Source organism: Diplotaxodon limnothrissa, linkage group LG3 (genome assembly GCF_057381915.1).
Source record: "Diplotaxodon limnothrissa isolate DT_005_m linkage group LG3, D_limnothrissa_male_GT1.1, whole genome shotgun sequence".
NCBI classification, from domain to species: Eukaryota; Metazoa; Chordata; class Actinopteri; order Cichliformes; family Cichlidae; genus Diplotaxodon; species Diplotaxodon limnothrissa.
Genome location: NC_140598.1, coordinates 27,039,710 through 27,067,556, shown reverse-complemented (window position 1 = coordinate 27,067,556; position 27,847 = coordinate 27,039,710). Strand labels below are relative to the sequence as shown.

General features: G+C 39.0%; 3 protein-coding genes across 3 annotated transcripts in view; 1 reads left to right on the top strand and 2 right to left on the bottom strand.

Moving 5' to 3' along the window:
• The first annotated feature begins 1,957 nt into the window (after positions 1-1,957).
• On the top strand, positions 1,958-5,743 carry LOC146635150 (low affinity immunoglobulin gamma Fc region receptor III-like). Its single transcript, XM_085350039.1, has 7 exons — positions 1,958-1,988; positions 2,536-2,571; positions 2,768-3,028; positions 3,108-3,353; positions 3,440-3,616; positions 4,372-4,458; positions 5,700-5,743. The coding sequence occupies exons 1-7, from the start codon at positions 1,958-1,960 to the stop codon at positions 5,741-5,743; spliced, it is 882 nt and encodes a 293-aa protein (XP_085206165.1).
• An 8,390-nt stretch (positions 5,744-14,133) lies between these two features.
• LOC146635147 (uncharacterized) overlaps positions 14,134-27,847 on the bottom strand; it is a 43,251-nt gene continuing 29,537 nt past the window's right edge. The window contains exon 6 of the mRNA XM_085345379.1: positions 14,134-15,010. Within this exon, the coding sequence (XP_085201505.1) occupies positions 14,134-15,010 (877 nt within the window). The remainder of the gene's footprint in view (positions 15,011-27,847) is intronic.
• On the bottom strand, positions 19,970-22,694 carry LOC146635149 (uncharacterized). Its single transcript, XM_085345484.1, has 10 exons — positions 22,319-22,694; positions 21,924-22,039; positions 21,833-21,874; positions 21,669-21,740; positions 21,521-21,586; positions 21,168-21,256; positions 20,936-21,047; positions 20,747-20,855; positions 20,591-20,661; positions 19,970-20,062 (listed from the first exon to the last, which is right to left on the bottom strand). Exons 1-10 carry the CDS (start codon positions 22,692-22,694, stop codon positions 19,970-19,972), a joined length of 1,146 nt encoding a protein of 381 aa, XP_085201610.1.

The following is a 27,847-nucleotide window of genomic DNA, read 5'->3' as shown; positions in this document are numbered from 1 at the left end:
TGGTTTAAATTTCTTTTTTACTATGGATTTAATTTGTTGATATTCTAAAAATCTTTTCTTGTTGATCCCATATTGTGTAACTAGTATGTCAAACGAAATAAATTCTGTTTCTGTTTTTTGTTTTTTCTTAAGATTTCACCAGTGTTCAATGAGCCCACTCCACCATCTTTTGGGGTAGTTGTTTAATACTGTAAAACTGATTATTGTAATAACACAGTAAGTATGTAATATACCATACAATGTATATTTGTAATTCATTCTTGAGCAAATGCTGAACTGAAATTATGAAAAGACCATAAAATCAGGAGCCTCTATCAGCCTTATCATCATCCCTGCTGTCTCATCATCTTCATCTGACAGTACATATAATTTCTAAACATTATTTAGATGACCAAGTACATCTGCAGTGAAACTACTCAAACATTTTTATAGAATAAATACCATAACATAGGCATTTTTTTCTTATAAAAATCAGTTTGAGTCTTGTTCCTGTCATGATCCTTTCAATAATATAAAGAAACACAAAACACTGTGTCTGACTTCTTTATATTATTCTATGTTTTTGTTTATTCTGTTATGTTTTTTGTTTAGGTTTGCTATGTGTTAGGGTTTTGTTTTATACTGTGTTCCCTCTGTCTGTCTTTGGTGTTACTGTGTCTGCTCGTGAGTCTGTCTGTTAAGTTCAGTGTCTTGTCTGGTTCTCTGTGCCTGTTAGTTTCCTGTTTTATTCTAAAGGTCTCTGTCTCATTGTGAGTGTGTTCAGTTTACCTTCCCCTGTCTCGTCAGCCGTGATTTCTCCCAGGTGTGTTCCTCTCCTGTCTCGCATCCCTTGATTACTGCTGTGTGTATTTAAGCCGTGTGTGTTCTCCTGCCTGTTGCTGGTTTGTCTGCAATAATCCCCTCCATCATCCTGAGGAGTTTCCCTCCCTCCCTCCGTCCGTGTCTCTCTGTCCTTCACCCCGTTTGGTTATCATTTCAGGTTTGCTCTTTAGTTTTCCCAGTTTAGGTTTCCTCAGTTGTTTCTCATACCCCGCTGCCTATTGGTGTCATTTTGACACTTTGAAAATAAACATTCAATCATATCATCCATCATTTGCCTGTGTTTAGGCTCCTTTAATAATTCCACACTGCTCATCCCACGAGCCATGATAGTTCCTGTAAAATGTGTCACAATAACAGTCGTGTTGAGAAATGAAGGATCTCTGCCCACAAAAAAAAAAAGTCACTAGTGTTGGTTTAACTTACAATGTGATTATTTAACTGCTTTAAACAAATAAACAAAGAGCTAAATGCAGAAATACATAAAGTGACATAAAATGGGATGAATATGCTGGAGTATTGTCTGCTTGCGTCCATGTTAGTATGTGATGTCCAACATCTCCCTCTAGTGGCCACATATAAACCATGTGTGAGGATGGTGTTAATGTAAAATGTGAATCATAGTGTTCCAGTCAGTCATCAGTGTGTCTCTGCACAGCTGTAATTAAAATGTGTTCAGAGGGCCTCAGTGTCTGAATGGTTCCAGTTCAGCTGCATAACAGCAGCGTCCCTGATTTGATTCCTGTGTTTCAGCTCATATCTGCCTCTCTCACTGAGGGGGACGTCCACTACATGGAAATGGATTTGTTCAGCAACCAAACTACAGATCACAGAGAGCAGAGGACATTTGACTTGTTTCTGAGTTTTCTTTCCATCTGTGTGAATTGTCAGATGTCAGATGGAGATTTTCTGCCATGTTTCTTTTCATATGTGTGAACTGACAAATGTTTTACTTCAGAAAAATTAAGAAATAGTGCGCATAGTTATTGTGTTTAATTCACTTGATGAATTAAAATTATTCGTAGTCTCCCACCACTATATTTGAACCAATAGAAAGCTGGTGCTCAGAGGAAGAGGGCGGGCATTACTTGGTGTCAATGACAGAAATGAAAAAAAGCTCAAATGAGTGAGAAGGACGATGAAGGAAACATCTGTGCTGTGTCTGCTCTGTAAGTAGAATCTCTGTGTTTGTTTGAATTCTTGTACTTTGACTGTCTGCTCTCCTGATAACTGATGATGGAGGAGAAGACATGAAAAACAAATCAGGCTGAATTCAAGTTCAAACACCACGAGGACCAACTGCAGGTCTGAACTGACTCTTTATCTTTGCTCAGGAGTCGAGGAAACACAGCAGGCAGTGAAAAGATCAAATCATTCACTCATTATATCAACACAGCTGCACAGTGGACACATGACTTTACTGTGGTATTTTTTAAGCTAATATATTGTGTATATTCACAGTGTAGTCACATGAACATATATATTTTTATTATTAATGTTCATATAATTTTGTTAACTTTCAGAGCTGCTATTTAAAAATGCCAAACTAGAGGTAGAAGAAAAAATTGTGAGATTTTCAAATAGTTGCTTTTCAGCATCTGCGGTTGAAATGATTTTAGTATTAGAGGCATCATAGCGGTCCAGTTGTTAGTGCTGTTCATGTGGAGTTGTTCTTTATGTTCACCTCAAATCAACCTGAGTGTCATTTCTCTTCAGTTCTGATCTCACTGCTGAGCTGCACAACAAACCAAGGTCAGTAACCTTCTTCTGTCACAGTTTAAACCTGATTGGGTTCAAGTAGTGATAATGTCATATGTCAGCACTCGAGATGTGATGCAGAGGGAAGTTTAACTGAAGGCTTTTTATCAGCACTTTATTGATGTGATAAAAAAACAGATTTTGACAAAAGCAAACAGTGATCATCAGTTTTTCATTTTAACCCTCACAGCTCGTCTGACTGTGAGTCCCAGCAGCTCTCAGATCTTTGAAGGAGACTTTGTGTCTCTGAGCTGTGAGGAGGACGACAGCTCTGCTGGATGGACTCTGAGGAGAAACACAAATGCAAGACAGAGGACTCAATGTGGAGATGGGTGGGGAAAACCAGCTGGTTTGACCTGTAACATCACTGTTTTTCCATGGGACAGTGGAGTTTACTGGTGTGAGTCCAGAGAGGGTCCCATCAGTAACATGGTTAACCTGACAGTCACTGGTAAGCTGAGTGTGTGGAGTTAGTGTTGATGAAGCTGTGTGTAAATGGATGAAATGCTGTAGTTTGTCTCTGTGTTGAGGTGGATCAGTGATCCTGCAGAGTCCTGTCCTCCCTGTGATGGAGGGAGATGACGTCACTCTGCTCTGTAAAACAAAGACCACTCCCTCCAACCTCCCAGCTGCTTTCTATAAAGATGGCTCCCTCATCAGGAAGCAGCCTACAGGTCACATGACCATCCAGCATGTTTCCAGGTCTGATGAAGGCCTCTACAAGTGTGACATCAGCGGTCATGGAGAGTCTCCATCCAGCTGGATCACTGTCACAGGTGACACACTCACCTGTCTGTGTTTCTGCAGCTTTCAACATTCACAATGTGACGACAACTTAATGACTGTGTTTGCTTTATTTTAGGGGAACACACCACCACACCTCCACCTACATCCACACCTCCACCTACATCCACACCTCCTCCATCACTCTCTCCTCCTGTTCTCTCTGTGTTGTCATGTGTTGGATCAGTGTGTGTTGTGGTTCTACTGGTGTTACTGGTTCTGCTGGTGAGACGATGTGTTCACAGGAATCCTGAAGGTGAGACTCAGACTTCCTGATCTTACAAGAGTTGGTTTACTGAATGATTTAAAACATTTACTATTGTTACTTTGTTGGATTGACATTCTTTTCCCATTGAAGTAATTATAATTTGTCGAAAATTACAAACATAGAAATGTTTTCCAAAATAATTTCTTTATACAAGAGTTATGACAGCGGTTAAATGTCATTATTTCAGCTGAACAAGAAGAAGCTGCAAATGATAATTTCACAGATTACATCAAATCATCACATCATCAGCAAAGGACAATCAAAGAACACAGAGGTAACATTGTGTTTTTCTGCCACGTGATATGGGTGGTAGTTGTGAAATAATTGTTTCTGCCAGACCTTGTCAAGATAGCCAGGTAGATAGATATGGGAACCATGAAGAAACTGCTAGGAAAGCCTCAATCACCAATTACCTGGAGAGGATAAGTTAAGGATAAGTCCTCAGGAGGTCTGATCCAGATAAATAATAGCTACACCCTGCCAGTGGTCAGAAAACCCGTTGGGATAATAAGCTAAAGGAGGAGATAGAAGCCACTGACATCAAGACAAGAAAGCTCCTGATACAATTCAGAACAGCGGGGTGCAAGTATGGACTGGAAGTCCCAAGATCAAAATGGGACAAGCACCTACCACAACACAAAGAGAGAAACGTAATTAAATGTATTCTACAAGATGAAAACCTCTAAAACCAAGGTTAAACTAATGGACTGTCCTTAAACTAACTTACATCTTTCATTCTGCAGACATTGATACAGATGTGGTGTACTCAGCAGTGAGAACTGAAGATGTCACTTGTGGACACATAGCCATCAAACCAAAGAAGATCAGAGGTATACAGCTGCTGTTTGTCTGAACAGAGTGAAAACCAACTGTTCTTTTCATGTCCTCACGTTTCCATTCTACACTGAACAAAAATATACACGCAGTGCTTTTGTTTTTGCTCCCATTTGTCATGAGCTGAACTTAAAGATCTGAAACATTTTCTACATACACAAAGAACCCATTACTGTTCACAAATTTGTCTAAATCTGTGTTGACATGCCACACCTGTGAGGTAGGATGGATTATCTCCGCAAAGGAGAAGTGCTCACTAACAGAGATTTAGACAGATTTGTGAACAATATTTGAGAGTAATAGGTCTTTTCCTCTATGTTGAGAATGTTTCAGATCTTTGAGTTTAGCTCATGAAAAATGGGAGCAAAAACAAAAGTGTTGCATTTATATTTTTGTTCTGTGTAATTTAGCTAATCCTAACATTATGTCATCATTTGGTAGTCACAGATAATCAGGGAGGACCACCCTGTTTCTGCACTAATAAGCATTGTTAGTGAGCAAGGATGTCACACATGCAAGCTAAACCAACAATCCAGAATACAGGGTCATTGAATACTAGGTAACACTGGGTAGAACACTACAACTAGAAAAATGTAAACCATTTGGTGCAGTCCTAGTTATAAGAACACCATCCAGGAAGGTACTGTTTGGATACTACATGTTCAATTCAATTTTATATTTACAGTGCTAGATGACAACGGTAGCCTGAAGGCACGTTCCATTATAAGGTAAAGATACTACAATAATACAGGAAAATCAGAGAAACCCCAACAATCCGATGATAGCAAGCACTTTGATGACAGTAGCAAGGAAAAACTTTAAAAAAAAAAGAAACCTCCAGCAGAACCAGGCTCAGGGAGGGGTGGGAATCTGGTGTAACCAGGTGGGGGTGAGGAGAGGAAGACAGGAAAAAGACATGCAACATATAAACCGAACCGCGTGTGGTGGTGGTCTGAATGTTCAGCCTGTCTGAGAAATTGTTTCCTTCTTTTAATTCTTAATGTTATTCAATGGAGTTGATGACTGTGGCTTTGAAAGAGGAGGGGAGAGAAACCACTGATATCACATGCACCAGTATGATGACTGAAAGCTGATGTGATTCATAATACAGTTAGGCTATACCAGTCTGAACTGGGACTGTGTGTGATGCAGAGAGGTGGAGATTGGAGGTCTTGATTGAACTACAAAGCTTGTAATCATGTTTCCTGTTGTTTGAACTGTGTGTGTTTGTATTCAGACTTTAAACCAGAGCCAGACGTCGTCTACTCTTCACTGAAGTAGTCCACCAGTCCAACCACTGACGTCCATCTGCTGATCTCTAACTGGTCCCCTCAGCACCTCAGACAAGAGGAAATCCACATGTTGAAGCAATTTTTATATGCTTCATATCATTTTCTAACCAAATTATACTCAAATAATTAAAAAATGAAATAATTTGTCTTAATTGAAATGCAATCGGTCATATACAAATGTTAGTTATTTTATGACACCAACGTCTTTGATATCTTTGCATTATTAAAGTTTTTTTTTTTTTTTTTTTTGTGACACTTTCATCGTGTGGTTCAGTGGGTTTCACTGAGATGTCGGATGGAAACTTTAACTTGTTTACTTGTGGCTAACTGATGTACATCTCTCTTCAATGCAGGAAACACACACATTACAGGAAAAAGCAAAGACATCATTCAATACTGTGAACTGCACAGCAGAGCTTCAGTACAGGATGTGTCTGTTTGAGACTGAAAGACTTTATGTCCTTGGACACTCAGAAACCAACCAGCAGCAGGTGACATTTTCATTTTAATGTGTTTAATTTAGTTTAAATGTGAGAATTGTCCAGTGGTTTCAACAATTTTGCCTTTTTTTCCTCATTTAAATTGATTATAAAATGGAAAATTTGGGGTTAGTCTTTGACAGCTGAACTTACTTTTTATTCAATAATCCCAAGCATCATTTCATTTATCATTAGTCCTTGTGGGAAACCTTCACAACGTCACAAACAGACTTTTAACATCCAAACTTAGAAAATATTTTTTGGGCTAAACAAATCCTTTAGATCTTGCCCTGAGGTCTTTTCTGAAAACTGTTTGGTCACCACCTACAGACCAGTCAGTTCTTCTCATTAGCATTAAATTTTTTGTGGTCTGAAACTACAAACTTCTGAACATGTAACAAACACATACAAGGAACGCCATAACCAATTGGCTAGCATAGCATACAAGAACATCTGTGCTGAATACAGTCCAGAGGTGAAAATGAGACACACCCTCTAGGGTGATTGAAAATGATCAAGCTAAGACCCTGCAGACACAGAAAAACATTAAAACATTTTGTGATACAGATGTTTTAATGCTTCAGTTTATAACTTCTGTTATTCTGGAAAGACAGAAGAATTCCCAACTCAGCACTTCCTGCATTTGCCCTAAGCTTCCTATTTGACTGTCCCTAAAGTACCTCACCTAGGATGTCAACTGAAGGATCCTCAAATGGTTCAATCACCTTGAATCTAGTCCCTTTTAGCCCTTTCTAATAGACCAAGCTGAGACTCTTGAGAGAGCCCAGATACAAAGGAAGCCATTTTGACCCTCAGTCATCTTTTTGGTCTCTTCCTACAGAGCTCATGGCCATAGTAAGAATGTTCGCCGATAAATCCAAAGCGTTTTTTTCATCTCTCCATTAAATATAACATAGCACTACATCTGTGTTATAGAGGTGCACCAGTCCTTTATAAGCAAGATCAGCAAAATACTTGAACAAGGTGTTGAAGTATTTTGCAATCTTGGTCACAAAATGCTTAACAAAAGGCTTCACATGAAACCCTTCATTCGAGTCAGGAACTATCTCAACCCAGAGTGTGCACTCTGCTTTATTCCAGTTAGGAATGATAGTATTAAACTGCTGAAGGTCTGAATTCTTATTCCAGCTATTTCATACTTGGGTACAAAGTGCTTGAGTGTAAGGTGGAGGTCTTTATTCTGTAAACCACAATGTCTGCAAAAACTAGAGAGATCCTAAAATCAGTGAACCTAATAATGAATCCAATACACTGTCCTTGTTGGCTATAGAAATTCTGTCTGTAAAAACCATGAACAAAATTGAAGATCAAAGTGCAGCTCTGGTGGAGTCAAACAAGCATCAGGAAGGAGTCTGAGTTGTTGTGGACAGTGCTCACTACCCTCACTACAGTAGCACAAGGACTGGATTTCCTGCAGAAATTGATCAGATATCCATCCATCCATCTAAATATTTTAACACCTAGCAAAACCCTGAGTAATGTAACTGAATGTATTCTCCGAGATGAAAACCGCATTTATCCACCTGAATCCAAAGTCTGAGTAATGGACTTCCTGTCCTCTCCAGTATTATGGCATTGATCTTACAAAAACAAGCTGAGGATTTATAGTTGTAGAAAAAAAATCACTCAGCAAAGTTTAATGTCATTTTTTTCTACAATGGCTGATCTAACAACTCAAACAAAAAGGAATTACTGTGGATGTTAATTGCTTTGTGGGGATTAGTAAAAATGGTCATAAATTAAACCACTGGACGAAAGGATCTGTAGTTTAGTTAAAATAATGCACATCTGAAGTTTTATTTGGGCAACATTTTTCCTTAGCTAATGGCATGGACTCAGCCACAGGTCCACCTTGCAAAACCCAGATGTCAAGTGTGGTCAAACCTGTGTCATAACTGAGAAACAAGTTTCAAAGCAGTTCAGTTTAGGCCCATTTTGTTTTGGTGTTCCCTTTTATTAGCAAGATGAATTTCGAGTTAAAACAAGGTGAATGAAAAAGAAGACAGAACATATCAAATGGTTTTGTTAATGCTTAATTTTGTCTTCTCTTGAGTCCTGAATGTAAAACCAAAGCAGCAACTTCCTGTTGTTCACTACAGCGTGTTCCATTTTGGCTCATAATACTGTTCATGTTGTGAGAACATGTTTGCTTTGTGCTTTGTGGTGAAGTGCATCAGTTTGCATTAACAGAAGATAAAAGCTCTGTGGTCGACCGCCTTTTTTGCACAAACACCCACGGGTTCCTTCTGGTCAACTGTTTGTTCACAACAGAGGTGCTAAGCACTGGAAAAAATTAACCTCTTAAGTGTGCAGTGCTATTACAGTTGCTGCTGTTAAAGTGATTTACGTGTTTGATTCTTCAGACACTGATCCAGCTCCAGTGTATTCAGCTGTGAGAAAACAAGATGCCACTTATGAACAATTAGCCAAAGAGGACCAGAGGTACAGCTGCTCTTTATCTTTAACTCTGAAAAAAGCCAAGTAAGTTGTTTTTCTTCCTGCCAAGTTAAACTACTCCTTTTTAAACACAGTGAACAGTGCTACCCTACCTATTTCCAGTTTGTATTATCCACAAAGCTAAAGACATACTTACCGTACTCAAGATCATTCTGTAAATTCAAATTAAACTTACTAAAAAAATTAATGCAAAGAAAAAAAGATTAAAAAAAGAAAACATATGACGCACAATAAACAATTTGATGTGCAGTAACGTCTTGCAATCAATGTGCTGTTAAATGGCTACAGGATCTAGAACTGAAAGAGCAAACATTTACTCTTCCTAGTGGCTGAAAACTGGCTGGTTGTCGCACTTTTTTGACCAAATTTCCAAGATGGTGATCACAAAGTTTCAAGCCTATCTGAGCTTTTCATCACTGGCTCTGTGAACCTGCTGAGAACCAAGAATAAAAAAGGATCTTATAGTTTAATTTCTTTGTCCACTACAGAGGACATAATGGATAGGTTGGGTGTCAGGAGGTTAAGAACTCATTTTATTAAGTTTTTTGGTTTTTAACTTTTTAATGTAATTTAATTCTGTAGATGAACTAATTGTTAAAGATTGCTAAGTTCCAGGTTTGAGTATTGTGAATACCATGGTTAATTCAAGACATATTTAAAGTGTTGGCATCAGTTGAAGATGCTAATATGATTCTAAGTAAATATTTTAGTATATTTTAAGAAAAAAGTAACTTTAATGCCATTAATATGTTATTTATATTCCCACAGCTGTGATCCAGTATCTTTGAACTATTATTAAATGTTTGTTTAATAATGCTGCAAATTTAATTTTTTTTCCTGTGGTTCTGAGGGTTTGACTGAGGTGTCACATGGAAAATTTGCCTTGTTTGATAGTGGCTAACTGATACATGTCTGTCTTCAGTGCAGGAAACAAACACTACACTGAAACTGCAGACTAACAACAGCAGTAACATCATTAAGTAGCCATAGATGTGTGAGAAAATCTTCAATGTAGGAAGTATCTGTTTGAGACTGAAAAGCACACTTTTAGAGACCAGCGAGTATGGTTATTTTTTTCCCTTTAAATTGTTCAATATCCAGTAGTTCAAACATGAATCTATTCATTTTCAAATGGTTTAAATTCAGTTTTGGGGGGTTGTCTACTGGTCAGACAAAAGCATATTTCAACATATTAGCTTGGACACCAGAAAAAGTTTTGCAAGTTTTTGTATTGGCTATTTTACAAAAGCTTGTGCACAAGAGATAATATTTTATGAGAACAAGTATTTAAGTTATTCACATCTATTGAAAAATGTATTGTGTAATGATAATCTGGCTCTGGATTATGGAGTAAATGAATGAAATGGATAGGCTAGATGTGCTTCTCTCCAGCCAGGAGATCTTGCTGTTCTCAGACAATACCAAGGAATCCCTAAATCCGCTGAAACTCATAATCCCTATAGAGTTTCCTGGCGCTCCACCTCTTACTCCTGCTCTTCTGAGGGCACAGAAGAGGTGGAGTAATCAGCTGAGGGCTCTGTAATTTGGTCATCAAAGAATTCCCAACTCAGCATTTGCCCTTGGCCGGTGACAAGGCAGAGTCCAACGCCCACTGGGAATGAGTCTGAATTATTGCCTGCAATGCGGACCAACCTCTTGCAACAGTTGTACAAGAACTGAAACCCCATACTCTTTAAACACCTTACACAGAATACTTCAAGGGACATGCTCAAATGCCTCTAAACTCCACAAAACACATATAGACTGGTTGAGCAAACTCCTGTGCACCTTAAAATGTCCTTGAGAGGATAACGAGCTGGTCCAGTGTTCCACGGCCAGGATGAAAACGACAATGTTCCTCCTGTATCAACTAAATAGTCTTTCCTTGGGAGGCTGAGGAATGCGATCCCCCTATAACTCGAGCTAGCCGTTAAAGATGCGCACTCAGACCAAAGCACAAACATTTGTTAAAATTATTTTTATATTTTTATATATTGTATATTGTTTATTTAGACTCAAAGAACTCAAAAAAAAATCACATACTTGAAATACCAGTTAAAATTGTATTTTTTTTTCTTGTTTTGTTCTGCCAGGATTGCAACTGTCATATAAATATGTTATTATGTTTTATAACAGCAGTAGTTTTAATGCTATTTGTATTTTATGCATGCTTATTGATTCGTGTTCAGCTGTGATCTGGTTTCTTTGCATTATTAATAAAACCTTTGGTCTCACCTTTTTTGCTGTGTGGTGATGTTTGTTTCACTAATGTGACAGATGGAAAATTTCATTTGTTTGGTTGTGGCTAAATGATAATTAGAAAAAATATATATCTTCAGTGCAGAAAGCCAACTTTAGACTGCAACTGCAGACTAAAACCAGTAAAAACATTGTTCAGTCTCTGAAAGATGTACAGGAAAGCTTCAGTACTTCAGACTGAAACACTTGTACTAATACTAGTATCTGAGGAAATATTTTTTGACACTTGATCTTTTTAATTCATTGGTCTAAAGCATCACATTTTTACACTGTTATTTACACTGTCACATTTCACTGTTATTGCTCTGGGAAAATTTCAGTGTCACAAACAGAACTTTAACATGACAACAAGAACTGAAAGGTTTTGGTGTCTGAAACTAGAAACTCATGAACATGTGATATGACTCAGACTGGACTTCTTTTTGCATCATACCTCATGAAACAGCACAGAGCCTCTCCTAATAAACCACCCAGAAGCTTGAAATGATCATGACTCATGTTTCAAGTCTTCCATCTACTGGTTTTACTGGGTATTATACCAGAGCCGGATAACCTCTTAATATCCACCAGTTGACTAATGAAGCAATTTTATTTTGTTATCTTGGATTTTAGACCCACCTAATCAAACTTTAATCAGCATGGATTTTATATGCAAAAGATATGCATTGCGCCCATATGCAAATTTTAGAGAGAATTAATTTGAAATGTGATGTCTTCAAACTTTGTTTTCCCATGATAACTTTTTTATATGTACAGTGTGTATATGCCCTACACGGCAAGTTCGAAAACCAGATAATTTTGAATTTTGTGTCATTTTTTGCAACACTCTCAGTGTGTAACAGCCTTGATATTGGTAATTACCATAAACACCCACGTGAAGCTGGTTATCTACTTTATATGTTAACTGAGGGTTTCCATGCACTATCACATGAAAGAGGTGGAGTTGGCAACATCTGACTAATAACAAAGGGACATTTCAGGGGTCATGTGACTCTTCTTCTTCATGAAATGATCCCCATGACACTTACACCAGAGATGTTATCAAACAACGATTAAAAATACATAAAGAACACAGAAAATATAACAGTGAAATGCAATGATGTTGACTTTATCTGACACAATATACAGACCAAAATCACCTCAATGAAAAAAAAGAAACATAATTACTCTCGTCTATTCTGGTTATGGTCATGTGATTTATGAGAAGTGCTTACAGGTGTATCCTCTCATGGTCTTGTGGGTGGTTCTGCTGCTTCTTTGTCCCTCACTGTAAACAGATGTACTGAGAGACTCCTGCACTGATGTTTCAAAGGAAAGTCCAAACAGCCTCACTGGTTCTCCATAAAGAACAAAGATTTGCTCTCTGTGGCTACAACAAAACTTAAAGACAATCAAAGGTGGACAAAGTTTTCCAGAACAGCTGTGGTTTTATGGAGGCTACAGCTAAATGCTGCCTTCTCCATAGTACTATATACTGTTACGAGTTCAAAATTGGGGATGGAGACAAGAGAAAAAAACCACAATAACAACACTGGTCCGGCCGGGTTAAGTCAAACGATCATTTTAATGATCACACACGTGGGAGATGGACACTGTATGCAGACAGCCTCAGATCTCAAAATGGTGGAGCATTGATCACACTCTTATAGCCTCTGGTGCCCCCACCTTATCATAAAAGCCTAAACATTCACATGCTTTTCTCTCACACAGCGCCTAAGCTACATCCTTGGCTCCCCGTTTATCTGCTCCTGCTGAGATGGGGCAGAAAACTCCAGCATGTTCCGTTCTCTTCTAATCAGACAAATAAGGCAATGACTTTTTGCAAACAGCATTTCTTATGACATCATAAAACAATATCATTCATCCACAATAAATCAGCAGTCTAATGTAATGCAAATCAGTTTAACTACTGCAATAGTTATCAGCTTCTTCTAATTCAGGATAATAATGCAAACTAAAACTACCTAATAATTCACAATCTTTAATTAGGGGTATAACATGGCATAAAATAATATTATAATCTAACAATACATTTTTATAGAGTTTTCATATTGATTCAATTCTTTCATGTTTGAAGATGACACAAGGTTGGGTATGAACCATCACATGCACATGCGTGGCTGTTGGCAATTACTGGATAACTGATTACTGTATTTGTACAGTAAGTTTGTTTCTAATATACCAGATATGGAGCCAGAATATGTCGATTAAGGGGATATGCAGGACAGGCAGATGAAGGACGGAGATGTAAGTTTGATTCTAAAAAGTGTGACAACTGCTATTAATAGAACATACCAGTGTGATGTCTTCATGACAAGAACAAATCCCTGGAAAAATGAGCCAATTAGAATCTTCAGCCGGAGAGCTGTTCCTCCAGGTGTGTGAGTAGAGTTCAGTGCGCCTGTGATCAGATAGGAGCTGCTTTCAGCCATTTGGCGATAACATTGTTACTTCTGACAGGATACTACCACCTGCTCCAATAACTCTAAATATGAGGTAATTAAAACATAAGAAAATAGCAATATGTGTGCAATATTTCTGGAAATAACCAGAAGACATCGAACAGGAAACATACTTACAGACTGTCCAAACTTAACACCATAAAGAGGATGCATATGGATTCCACCATGCCTTTCTGTACCACTGTGCCTCCAGATAAAATGGAGTTTCTATCCTCGTTGAAGACATTTTAAGACCTCCTCTACCACTAGGGGTCAGTATAACAAAATTTTATTTACTGGAGCCAGAACGGGGTTAGTGTGTCTCTCTGTGCTATCTGTCAGTGACTCCATGAATTGCTGTGCTTTACATTTTCAGTGTTGTGGTGGAATATTTTGACAATTCGGAAAAAAAATATTCTACATAAGTTCAGTGTATGCAGCTGAATGATTGAGTCATTGAGTGTTTGTTTAATCTTCAGGTTCTGTTTCCTAAGATCATTCTTGTTCTGTGAGGTTTAAACCACACACACACCGATGCTCATGTAGATATCAGATCAGCCATTTATTGATTCAAATGACAACACAAATATGTGATGATCTGAGTGTACATGTTGCTCTGTAGATTACAGAGCAGAGATGGCCAACGCGTTACTTGTAACAATCAGGTTAAGATTACAGGATAAAAAAATCAATACTTCCTCACAGTAACTGCACTTGTAGAGTTACTTTCTGGTGTGGATCTTTTGGTGTTTTTTCAGGTAATGTGGAGATTTAAAAGTCTTCTCACACAGGTCACATTTATAAGGTCTCTCCTCAGTGTGGGTAAACATGTGTTTTTGTAGTTGTGCATCTGTTGTAAACAGTTTCCCACACTGATCACAGTAGGAAAGATCATTTCCAGTGTGAATGCGTAGGTGTCTATTTCGGTACTTTTTTTCACTGAAAGTTTTTCCACAAAAGTCGCAGCTGTACGCCTTAATTCCAGAGTGGGTGACTAGATGCCTGTGTAAGTTTCGACTTTCAACAAAAGCTTTACCACACAAGTCACAGCTGTAAGGTTTAACTCCACTGTGGATGAGTTGGTGTTTTTTTAAGGTTCCAGCCTCGGTAAAAGACTTTCCACACAACTCACAGCTGTAAGGTTTAAATCCACTGTGGATGAGTTGGTGTTTTTTTAAGTCTCCAGCCCAGGCAAAAGACTTTCCACACAACTCACAGCTGTAAGGTTTAAATCCACTGTGGATGACTTGGTGTTTTTTTAAGTCTCCAGCCCAGGCAAAAGACTTTCCACACAACTCACAGCTGTAAGGTTTAAATCCACTGTGGATGCGTTGGTGTGTTTTTAAGTTTTCAGCCCGGGCAAAAGACTTTCCACACAAGTCACAGCTGTAAGGTTTAAATCCACTGTGGATGATTCTGTGTTTTTTTAAGTTTTCAGCCCGGGCAAAAGACTTTCCACACAAGTCACAGCTGTAAGATTTAACTCCACTGTGGACGACTTGGTGAGTTTTTAAACTTCCAGCCTGGGTAAAAGACTTTCCACACAACTCACAGCTGTATGCTTTAACTCCACTGTGGATGAGTTGGTGAGTTTTTAAACTTCCAGCCTGGGTAAAAGACTTTCCACACTCATCACAGCTGTAGGATTTCTCTCCCTTTCTTCTTTGACGTTTGTCAGCCTCCTGAGAGCGCTGACTTCTTGCTCCATGTTGGTCCTGCAGTGACAGAGATACAAACAGAGGCAGTGAGTGAAATGCAGTCCTGGAACAAACTGAAACTCCCTCCATTGGTGGAATCAAACATGTCAACAAACACCTTGTTGGTGTGTTACCACCACCTTCTGGTGATGGTGTCACATTACAATAATGTGACACAATGAGAGGTATAATTAAAATGACATTAGGAAATATTGATCAGCAGAGAAAATCTTTTATTTCATAAAAAATTCAAAGTTCAACTGATGATATTGTTGTTTCAATGTGTGTAGATAAAATATGATCTTTGTATTTTCTTGTGACTTCTGTGGTTTCTGATTTTGAATGTAGATTCTGTATATATGGAGGAGCCCAGGATGGAAGCTGCTCTTAACAGAAAACTCTAATACTTTTCTCACCTTTTGTGTTGAAGACATTGTTTCCACTGTAGTGGCTGAGCTGAGTCCAAATGGCTGAAATTGTTCCTCTGCTGCACCACCAGACTCGTCTCCTGTTACTCAGCAAAAAAGAACTATATATACACACACACACACACACACATATATATACATATATTAGGGGTGCACCGATACAGAAAATTCATAGTTCGGTTTGATACTTTGGTGTCACGGTTCGATATTTTTTCGATACAAAAAAATGTTCATGCTTTTTTTAATTTGTCATTTATTAAAATTATAAATATATATTTTAACTCAAAAGTACAGTTTTTAAATTTAATGTTGCTGAAACAATAAAGTAATAAAAAATAAATCTGATCGAGAAATCACTCATCTTTGGAAAAGAGAGTTTATTACAGAGAAATGTCTCTTTCCAAAATAAAAGCTATACTATCCGCTTCTTCAGGGCTATATTCTCATCAGCATATTAAACATGTCAGGTCCCCATAAGGAGAATCATGTGCTAACGGCTGTCTAAATGACTCGGGTAAAGTTAGTAGCATGCGTGCTTGTTGTTTTTGTCTGCTTCCACTTGTCTTTGCACTAGGATGATGTCGGTGTAAATGTGCAGTCATATTCGTTGTGTTCCCACTAGTGCTGTCAGCGTTAATCTGAAATGACGTTAACGCCACAACACGGCAAATCTCCGTTAACGAGCTACCGCGGATCGCCCCGTGCTTGGGGTTGGATGCCGTCAACACGTTAACGAGCAAACTGCGCTAACGCAGTAGTTTCCACCCATGTAATTGAGCATTGCGTGGCACATCCGACATACTGTTTTACTTTTGTCCATGACGCGCTTACCTTCAGAGTCATATGTCACATGAAGACCAAAATAGTTCCAAAGGCCAGATCTGAATGAGGGTGGGGGAGGTTCAATTTAATTAAAATTTAATTAAGGTAAATACAACCATGTCACTGTTATAAGAAAAGACACACAGCTTATCATCTTATAGTTCTAAAATCGCTCTGTTGTTAATTCGTTTGCTAGATTAGCCGCTAGCATACGCACTGTGTTGGAGGCTTGTTGCTAGCTAGTTAGCGATGCTACACACCTGTTACTCTAATAGTCTGTGTTATTGAAGGATCAGCACTCCTTATGTTTTTTTATCCATTTTTAGACAGCGATGAGATCAGCTGCACACTCCAGAGAGGCCCAGAGTTACTGTTAATATCAAAAATATAATGCTGTCCTTTGAGATTTTAACATTTAAGACTGAGTGTAATCGATCTAAAACTGTTTAAATCTCTAGTCTACAGCCTGGTAACATGAAACTTTAAAAACAGAAGCAGAAGGTTTCAGTAGTGTAGTCTAATGTGTTCTTTTCATTTAATAATAATCCGTATTATGTATAACAGCTACTCTCACCCTGGGGTTGCGCTCCCCCAGGCTTGTACCTGTGGCTTCATGTCCTGGGGTGGGGGTTGGTTGTTCTCCTGCCCTGCACCCCATCCTTTTGTTCATATTCCAAGACTATTTTTCTTTATGTATTCTTTCCCCCCAGCAACCGCCATATTATGATGTTGCAAGCAATCACAAACTCTACAGTCTGTCTAACTCCAATGTCTACCAAGCAATCTATTATTCTCAACAGAGCTAAACTCAACATAAACTGAACCCACATTAAAGTTAGCTCGATGCTTACCTTTAGACGAGCCCACAAACCGAGAGAAACTCCGTGATGAAGCTGGAACTCTTTCCAAACACAGGAAACAGATCAGGGAGCAGAGACCCACGTGGTTCACGCTGATCTCAGCTAGGATCCAGGAGACAAGGGTGTGCAGATCGATGCAGATATCGATCCAAACGTTGGTAGTGGTATATGTTCCAGTAAGTTTACTACTTTACTCCCGTTTCATGAAAAAGCAGCTCTCTCTGCTCGACTCCTCTCCTACACACACACACTTTGCTCCGCCCCCTTTATCTGACTCCGCTGTGATTTGTTGCTGTGCGGTCACGTGACTAAGCTGCACAATGCAACCCCGTGGAGTGTTATTTCAAAAGTAGCGCCAATCTCCTTTTCCTAAACTCTTTTCCTTGGCCTCGATGAAAACGTCATCGTGGGGAGGACAACTGCTGAGAAGTCAGGAAAAGAGAGGAGCGGTGCTGAGAATTGGAACAGCCATACACTCGTCTCTCTGTAACAACGTGACACCGGATGTCCGCCTGTTGAAACTACATTGTGCAGAAGATGGACTACAAAACAAACATCTTACTTTGTCACAATGTGTTCTAACCCTGTTGTTTTATGGAGGTTATATAAACAGGAACAGCCTGTTAAAAATATTGCTTCATTATTAAGTTTGAATTTTAAAGAAGAACGAACAGTTAGGGTCAGATTTACTAACATCTGCAGCAGTTCAAACATGTCTTTTGATGTTAAAGAGCTGCGATTTACTGAAGAGACTGTCCTAAAACTCCAGTCAGTCCTCAAGCTGTGTTTTGAGGTGAGCCCCACTTATTTTTCCTCCATAATACAGTTTATATGAAGCTGAAATGAATTACGCTTCTTATTTTTTTAATGGTGCACACAGCTAACTCTCTGCTGAATATGTAAAAAATAAAAGTGTTACTGTGTTACATGCCTGACTGTTGCTCATGGTCTGATGGGAAATCATGTTTTCTGTTCTTTAGCACATCGAAGAGTCAGCTGTTCACAGCTGCTCTCCAGCTGATTTTTACTGAACTGAAGTGGCTTCTTCATAGAGAGATTAAAGCACACTGTTAGTAGATCATCCTGTAATTGTGACATTGTGGTGGACCAGTGGAGGGCTCCACTCACACCCAGTTCTCAGGAAGTATTGTTGCTGTGTTTTGGAGGGAAAGTGTTCAGTTCTGTGGTGATGAGTAATAAACGAGCAGTGTTTATCGAGAGCTCTCGTGTTGTCTGTGTTTACCTCCACATTGGTGACCCCTGACTCGAACATGCTGCAGTCCGATGGTGGCGCCGACTCCGCTCTGGATGCATCAGCAGCCCCATACGGTAAAAAAAATACATTTCTCCTGGCCAAAATATATTTCAAATATATGGTAAATATATTTACCATATATTTGTGATGCTCCAAAAAAATATATTTTTGAAATTGAAAATATATTTCTTTCAAACCAAAATACATTTCAAAACATATTTTAGGGTGAAGAAAATACATTACAGTAGAATGTATATCAAAGTATCCTTTATTTAAAATATATTTAGTGCAATAATGATGATAATGATAACAATACTAAAAGTAACATGTTTTATGCACATCTGCAAAAAACAGTTGGATTCAAACAAAACAGAGTCAAAGGTCTATCACGAATTAGGTTGTTTATTCATTTGCTTGGTCTTGCAGTCTCGGCTTACTGTTCTGTCTACCAGTAGCTGGTGTTTTGCGCCTCTGGTATTTTTGCCAATTCCTTTCTGTGTCCCGCTCATGTATTGACCCATGTGCCTGTTCATCTTAGCCGATATGATGCCTGACAGGAGCTTCCATGTAGTACTGAGGCAGGTTATTGGTCGGTAGTTGGAGGGGACTGGTCCCTTCTTGGGGTCCTTGGGGATCAGGACCGTCCGACCTTCGGTTAGCCATTCCGGGTGTCTCTCTTTAACTAGCAGCTGGTTCATTTGTGCTGCCAGACGCTCGTGGAGTGCAGTCAGCTTCTTTAGCCAGTAGGCGTGAACCATGTCGGGCCCTGGTGCTGTCCAACTCTTCATACTGGAGACCCTTTCTTGGATATCTGCCACTGTGATGGTTACTGGACCCTGTTCAGGGAGGTCGCTGTGGTCTGCCCTCAGATCCACTAGCCACTGAGCATTGCCGTTATGGGTTGCGTCCTTCTCCCATATGCTCTTCCAGTATTGCTCCGTCTCCAGCCTTGGTGGTGCTGTTCTCTTATTATTATTGTTCCCTTGCCACTGAGAGTACACCTTTGCTGGTTCTGTGGAGAACAGCTGGTTGATTCTTCTGCCTTCTATCTCTCTGGTGTACCTCCTCAAGTGGCTGGCCAAGGCTGTGAGTCTTTGCTTGGCAGTTTCCAAGGCCTCAGGTATGGACAGCTTGCTGTATTTCTGTTTTGGCACGTAATTCTTCCTGTCAGAGTATGCTTCTACTTTATAATAACAACGGTAGCATGGTTTGGCACGTAATTCTTCCCGTCAGAATTATGCTTCTAGCTTATAATAACAACAGTAGCATGGTTTGGCACTTGTTTGTAGAAGCAGTCTGCATGCCAAGGTGCTTAATTTATACAGCTGTCACCACTGAAGTGATTGGAACACCTGACTATATAAACTTTGACAATGAACTCACTCCATTATAGTTACAGTATATATTTACTGAATATATTTACAGATGCATATATTTGACATTTATAGATCCAATAGAACACAGGGAGAAAGAACTGAAAAAGAAACGTGTACAAATTATGCACATTTGTCGCACAGGTACTTGACCAGGCTGCTCTCATATTGAGCACATCCAAAATGTGCCCATCTGGAACAAAACTCGCACTGCACCTGAAGAGGGAGAAGGGGGGGGGGGGGGGGGGGGGGTGTGTAAGTGTGTTAACCAACATTATGAATTTGATAAGAAAATAATTACTGTAGTGGCTTGCAAAAGTATTCGGCCCCCGTGAACTTTTCCACATTTTGTCAGATTGCATTCACAAACATGAATCAATTTTATTGGAATTCCACGTGAAAGACCAATGTCTCTACCAGTCTCTAGCTGGTAGAGACAGACCCTAAAAGACTGGCAGCTGTAATTGCAGATAAAGGTGGTTCTACAAAGTATTGACTCAGGGGGCTGAATAATTACGCACACCCCACTTTTCAGTTATTCATTTGTAAAAATTGTTTGGAATCATGTATGATTGTTGTTCCACTTCTCACGTGTGCACCACTTTGTATTGGTCTTTCACGTGGAATTCCAATTAAAAATGATTTGTGTTTGTGGCTGTAATGTGACAAAATGTGGAAAAGTTCAAGGGGGCCAAATACTATTGCAAGCCACTGTATATTGCATTTGTGGTTTATTTGTTTTACCATTTCAATCATACTGGACTCAGGATCGGCTTCCAGCATGGAACAAACCACACAGTAGTCATCAGCATTACCTAGAAACACACTGACGTTCAACCTAACAGTTTTAAACAAAACTGAAAGTGCTATTGCAATACAAAAGCACATGACTCAACTTACTTTGATGTTCTAGCAGTTCGCAAGCAATTTCAGTGCGGTGCAGCCCAATGGCTTCTGGAGTGGACAGCACCCTAGTAACCTCTCCACTCAGAAGGTAGTGTTTGGCAAACTGTAAAATATGTTACAGTAATTGCAAATGATTAACTTAATTCTAGTTAAATACATTAAATACAGTTGCTTATTAAATACCTTCAACACTAAAACTCCACAACTGCTGGAGTCCATCTGCTTGTTGTGTGGCAGAGTCTCCATTCTCCAATCCACTCGGGACTCTTCCTTTCCTTTCATCTTCAGAAAATTCCTAATAAAAACAAAACAAGTTTTTAAAATGTAGCCAGCATTTTGCTCTAAATAAAAAGAAAAAAAAAAGAACCCCACAAACCAAACAACCTTAAACAGATAATTAATGAATGATGAATACCTCCAGTTACGCATAACTTTCCTTTCATAACAACCTTCATTTCCAAGAGGGTCTAACAGCAGTACAGATTGTGAGGAGATTTTGACAACCTAAAATAAAAATTGTATTTAGTAGAATATGTGTATTATTATGTGTGTGAATGTGTGTGTGAATGGGTGGATGACTGGATATGTAAAGCGCTTTGGGGTCCTTAGGGACTAGTAAAGCGCTATATAAATACAGGCCATTTACCATTTTATTACACTCACTTAAGTAAACATAATCAATTGTAAGCATTTTCAAAATAAGAATATGCTGCTAAAAAGAACAGTAAAACAAAAAAGAGAAAAAACACATGAGGTGTGAACATGTACCACAAGGATCCAGTGTGCACCAGAGTTCAGTGGGCACAACCAAATGTCCTCAGCCGGAAACAACATCTGTTGAATATTTTTAAGTTTATAAAGGTTTAGATTTATTTACATAACATACACTATATAACCAATATAACATCTACATTACCTTGCTGACACATTTAAACTTCACAGAAAACAGAGAGGTTGCAACAACGCAAGACAACTGATACACGGGGTTCTGAAAAATGCAAGATTTTTTTATTTTTTTTAAATGATTACAAAATTGTATAAAATACTTTTGTGAAATAACTGGCATACGTTCTTACTTGCCTTTTGTTTCTTAATGAGGCAGTGCAGGTATGCATCAATGACCTTATTTTTACAGACCACCACTAGGACCAAAAATGATTATTTCACTTACCTCATCAGAAAGCCACCCACTATCCTCCAGTGTGCGAAAAGAAGAGTCATACAATTTGTATGGCCCAACGACTGCCTCCACACGCCCGGTGTCTTTTGCAGCCCAAAGCCACTTCACTAAAAAACAAAATATGATAAGTTTCTTTAGTAATAACAGTTGCCATTTGAAAATCACGGTCAATGGCCAACGGGCCACAAGCAGACAAGGGCCAACGGGCCAACAACATAAACATGCCAGAGGGGAGTAGCTTTATGTAAATCAGAAATTAGCCAAAATTGGACCAACAGGTCAACATTAGCAAGAGGGGAGAAAAAAATCAAACATTCTATCCATTTGACTAGCCAAACAGGCAACAATTGACCAACCGGTCAGAATGAGATTTTTAGCTATGCCACCTTTTTCTTGCGTGCTGGGTTTCTGGGGGGTCACTGGTACAAGCTCTTCTGGTGCTTGGACTGATTTTACCTGAGCTATTTTTGGTGCAAACTGAATGACAGAGGATCTGTTATTTTGCAGCGCTTCATGTTGATGCTGAGGACTGCAAGGCCACATCTCAGAAGATGGGCTACTCTCAACAGGTTCAGCTGGAGTTGAGACTTGGACAGGGTGGCTTGTTCTATAGGGTTTAATGTGGTCAATACTGTATAGACTTTTTAAAGTATTTCCCTCAGCGTTTTTCAGTCTAACACATTTTCCACTGAAGTCATCAATTGTGTAGGGACCTGAAAAATCCGGTTCAAGTCTTCCTCCTTTTCGCCCACGTTTCCTCATATTTAGAAGCAGAATTTGATCCCCTACATTGTACACAACATTTTTGTACTTTTTCAGGGCCCGCTTGGCGTATGCAACCTTTTGCTTGTCTTGTGACTTCGCAATGTTTTCTTGTGCAGTTTCTTTAACTGCATGTTGTGCTTCACTTTCAGACTGTACATAGTCACTGTACCTTTTGTCGTCTGGCAGAATGATGTTGGAAATCTAAAATTTTGTAGATATTAGCAATTAAACCAAGATGATATCATATTCATAAAGACATTACTGGGTTTTTTTCTTAAATAGTTTCAATTCTTAGTTCTAACATAGAAAGAATTTGACAAACACTCACCGGCACTTGAGCAGGCACTTCTGATGGAAATACTGCCTCTCTTCCATACATCAGAAAAAAAGGTTTGTATTTTGTTGTGGTGTGTACTTTTGACCGAAGTGAAAACAGGGTGGCCTCTAGATACGGATCCCAGTTATTCTGCTGGTCATTCACCAGTTTTCGGAGGGCTCTAAATGCAGGCATAGAAATATGTAAACACAGTAAGTAAGACAGAAAGTTTAATTAGAAGTAAAGAAATTAATAAATTATTAAGTAACAATTAAGTTTGAATAACATAAGTAATGTTATTAAAAACTGATAGATAAAAATTAGGCATACCTTTTTATGTTGTCATTGGTCTTTTCGTCTAGACCATTGGTCTGTGGATGGTATGCTGCTGTGACACTTCTTTCAATTTGCAATAACTTGCAAAGATCAGAGTTGAGCTTCAACAGATAAGGACAAGGTTATACTGCTTATACAAGCACACAAGAAAAAATCTTTGACCCCAGTGAAGTAAAGTTAAAAAATGTAACTGAAAATTATTTAACACTTACTTCATTCACAAACACTCTGCCTTGGTCTGACAAAATCCTTTTGGGGCAGCCATGTCTATATATAATGGAGCACAAGTGCTGGGCTACCTCAGATGCAGATTTCGTTTTTAATGGGAAAGCTTCAACCCATTTTGAAAAGTAGTCAGTTGCAGTAAGTATATACTGGAAGCCGCTTGAAGTTTTAGGAAGAGGTCCAGTAAGATCTATACCAATAAGTTCCCACACTTCAGACACCTATCAAGGACAAATTAATAATTTGAATAACAATTTGTATAATGTACACATTAACATTGATGGTTAAAATTAGTTGGCAAACCCTCCTGCCTTTATGAATATGAGCTACAAGCATAGTTTGATGGGTAAACGGGGCATAATATTTACCTGAATACACTGCAACGGTTGCACAGCAGTCAGTGGTTTCCCAACTTTTTGACACTGGTCACATTCCTGAATCTTTAAGGTAAAAATATTTATGGAGTTCACGTAAATGTTCAACATTCTCATTTGTAAAAAACAAAAACACTTAATGACATATTCTCTAACGAACAAACTATTTAGCAACAATAGTTTGTGTGCGTGTCTTCAAATCTCTGCCAGGCCTACAGGTTATTACTGTAATATCACTAATTAACCATATTTATTTATATTTTGCAAGTGTACAGTTTCTCTTTTAACTGATATAAAAAAAATTGCTTATTTTAAACACTATTTAACAACAGTACAAACAGTTAATACATACCCATGTTTTAATGTCAACTGTCATACCAAACCAGTAAAATCTGGAACACACTGCATTTAGCGTTTTGTGTGTGCCAGTGTGTCCTCCAATTGGAGATGAATGAAACTCATGAAATATCTTCCTGGCACCATCCATGGTTTTTACTACTCTTCTGGTTCCAACAAAGAGTTCTCCATCTGCAGTAAAACAATATATATTTAGAAATTAATTTAACCACATATATGAGGAGGCAGGAGAAGTGACGGAGAGGCAGGAGAAGTGACGGAGCAGGAGAAGTGACGGAGCAGGTGAGTAAGTGACGGAAGTGACGGACAAGGTAAGCGACTCATGTTGTAACTGACGTCAGACGCCGGAGATTTTGGCGGAAAATTAAAGCAAATGGTAGTTTAGATTTGAACAAATTCATTTAAGCTTCAGCATTACCAAATACACTTATCAATTGTCTTATAACTAACACTATTTGTCTAAATAATCTCCAACACCCTGGAGAACAACGAGGAGAGTTTAGAGACTCTCCAAGATTACATCGATCAGTGCTTTCAGGATCTCGTGATGAAGAAGACCCCGTGTGCAGCTTCCCCGGCCAAAGCTGAGACGCCGTCGTCGAAAAGACAACGCCCGGCAGATTCCCCCGGCTCAACATCGCCAGCCGGCAAAGATATTGCCGACATATTGGAGTCAATCGACAAGCGATTGTCCAGTTTCGACGCAAGGCTGTCCTTGGTGGAGATTCTTCACCGAGAATTTAAATGCTTGTGAGAATCCCTGGAGTACAGCCAGCAGCAGGTGGAAACGCTTGCTGCTGAAAATGCCACGCTAAGGGAGTCGGTGAAATGTCTCACAGATAATGTTACCCAGCTCAATAGAGAAAATAAAAAAATAAAAGAAACAGTTATCGATCTACAAGCTCGTAGCATGCGTGATAATCTGGTATTTTCTGGTATTCCAGAAGCCGCTGGAGAGGACGCGGAGACCACGGTAAAAAGCTTCATCAAAACCCACCTGAAGCTGCCGGAGGACACTGTGAAGAACATCGTCTTCGATCGGGTACATCGCCTCGGCCCCATTCGGGCTACGGCCGGGAGACCACGTCCTATCGTGGCCAAATTCGGCCACTTCAAACAAAAGCAACATGTGAAAAGCCGCGGCAGGGAATTAAAAGGAACGGACTTCAGCGTGAACGACCAGTTCCCCAAAGAGATCTTGGAACGACGCAGGGTCCTCTTCCCAATCCGACGCGGCTTCATCCAGAAGGGCTCCCGCGCTGTCATCGCTGTGGACCGGCTGTACGTGGACGGACAGCTCCACCGCGACCCCAACATCACTCCGTGGCTGTATTAACCTCACACCAGATAAGAATCAGCTACACCATTTCCCTATCCACTCACACTAACTTGCATTAACATCTGTTTAACTTACCAGTATCAAATCGCATCTTAAAGTGTGATTTCATCGCAGAATTAACACCGTCACTCTCCGTCAGTGATTTAATTGGAATGTTTACGTTTTGTTTCTGTTTTTTTTTTCTTCTCGTTTTTTTTTTTTCTTCCTCCTCTCTTTTCCCCCTCTTGGTTTTATGCTGCTCACCCCTGTCCTTGGTTTCTTTCTTTATTCCTTTCACTGCCTCGATCACCTGCTTCGACACTCATCCACAAACATCCTTTATTTCGACACATACGCACCATGCGCTCAACGGCAGCACATTTACATCAGTCAGACAGCGCACACAGTCATATAAGATACACACACACTTAAGCCAAGCCTACTCATATTAGTAACTATGCATACACAAAGTCAGACTCAGGGAGCATCTCGCCACACATTTTTTCTCTCTCTCCTTCTCTTTATTTATGAACAAGTGACGTATTCTCTCCACCTGTCTAAGCGACGCACACATCATACATCCCTAGTTATACACAAACATCTATGGGTACACTGAGGTTCATTACATGGAATATAAATGGAGCTGGCTCCAGAGAAAAGAGGTTAAAAATATTTAACCAACTCAAAAAACTACAGGCAGATGTTGTCCTATTACAAGAGACCCACAGACCTCTTAGAGGTTCGAATGAACTTAAAACACCTGAGTTTCCTAATGTGTTCTCAGCTTGTTATAATTCTAGACAAAGGGGAGCAGCAATTTTAATACATAAAAATATTAATTTCACAGTACTCGATACAGTTATAGATCCAGAGGGCAGATTCTTAATCATTAAACTATCTATACGTGATAAAAAGCTATGTATTGCAAGTGTATATGGTCCAAATGTTGATGATCCCTCATTCTTTCACGGTTTTTTCAGTGCACTCTCTGAACACTTAGATGGCACACTTGTTCTTGGAGGTGACCTCAACCTTGGACTAAATGAAGACATGGATAGGCTCAATACATCGGGAACTCAGCGTAATTGGCAGTCCACAAATATAATCAAACAATATATGAGCGACTTTGGTCTTTGCGATGCATGGCGCTCTCTTCACCCCACCAGTAAGGAATATACTTTTTTCTCACATGTCCATCACTCCTACTCTCGTCTGGATTATTTTTTGGTCAGCAGCTCACTGCTGAACGACATTTCAGACACTGAGATTCACCCTATAGCTGTCAGCGATCATGCCCCTGTATCTTTAACACTAATGCACAAGAATAATACTACGCCAAGAAAAAACTGGAGATTTAATATATCACTACTTAAAGATGAAGACTTTATTAAATATTTTAAAAAAGAGTGGACTGCATATTTGAACTATAATGACACTCCCGAAACATCAGCTTCTGTTCTATGGGAAGCAGGGAAAGCTGTGATGAGAGGTAAAATAATTTCTTTCTCATCACATAAAAAGAAAAAAGAAAACAAAAATATTCAGGAATTAGAAAAAAACATCAAATCACTAGAAGAAGCCTACGCGTCCCACCAAGATCAGGAAACATTGAACAAAATACGCAAAACAAAACTAGAATTAAATGAGATAATTGATAAAAAAACAAAATTCTTAGTACAAAGACTACGCCTACAAAATTATGAACATGGTAATAAATCCGGTCAATTTCTAGCAAACCAGCTAAAAATAAATAAAGAAAAAACAACTATATGTGCTGTTCAAGATTCATCTGGGAACACATTATATGAACCGATACAAATAAACAACATTTTCAGGGATTTCTATAAAACGTTGTATTCACCACAAATAAACTCATCTAAAAAAGAAATTGATCAGTTTTTGGACAACATAACTCTTCCAAAATTATTGGACACTCAAGCAATGGCACTGGATTCACCACTGACACCAGGTGAACTCCAGGAAGCCCTGATAAGTATGCACAATAATAAGGCTCCAGGTCCAGATGGCTTTCCTGCAGAATTCTACAAAGAATTCTGGTCAATTCTAGCACCAGTTTTCTACAGAACGTTGTTGGAAATTAAAGAAAAGGGCAGACTTCCATCAAATATGAATTCTGCAAACATTAATCTCCTGCTAAAACCAGGCAAAGACCCTGTATATCCCTCAAGCTATCGTCCAATATCCTTATAAATGTAGACCTTAA

Coding starts and splice junctions, on each gene's coding strand:
- LOC146635149 (XM_085345484.1), bottom strand. CDS start 22,694: ATGAGGAAACGTGGGCGAAAAGGAGGAAGACTTGAACCGGATTTTTCA. Junction 22,040..22,318: donor ACCCAGCACGCAAGAAAAAG/GTGGCATAGCTA, acceptor TTTGTTTTTTAG/TGAAGTGGCTTTGGGCTGCA. Junction 20,856..20,935: donor GTGGAGTTTTAGTGTTGAAG/GTATTTAATAAG, acceptor CATATTTTACAG/TTTGCCAAACACTACCTTCT.
- LOC146635150 (XM_085350039.1), top strand. CDS start 1,958: ATGAAGGAAACATCTGTGCTGTGTCTGCTCT. Junction 2,572..2,767: donor GAGCTGCACAACAAACCAAG/GTCAGTAACCTT, acceptor TAACCCTCACAG/CTCGTCTGACTGTGAGTCCC. Junction 3,354..3,439: donor CAGCTGGATCACTGTCACAG/GTGACACACTCA, acceptor GCTTTATTTTAG/GGGAACACACCACCACACCT.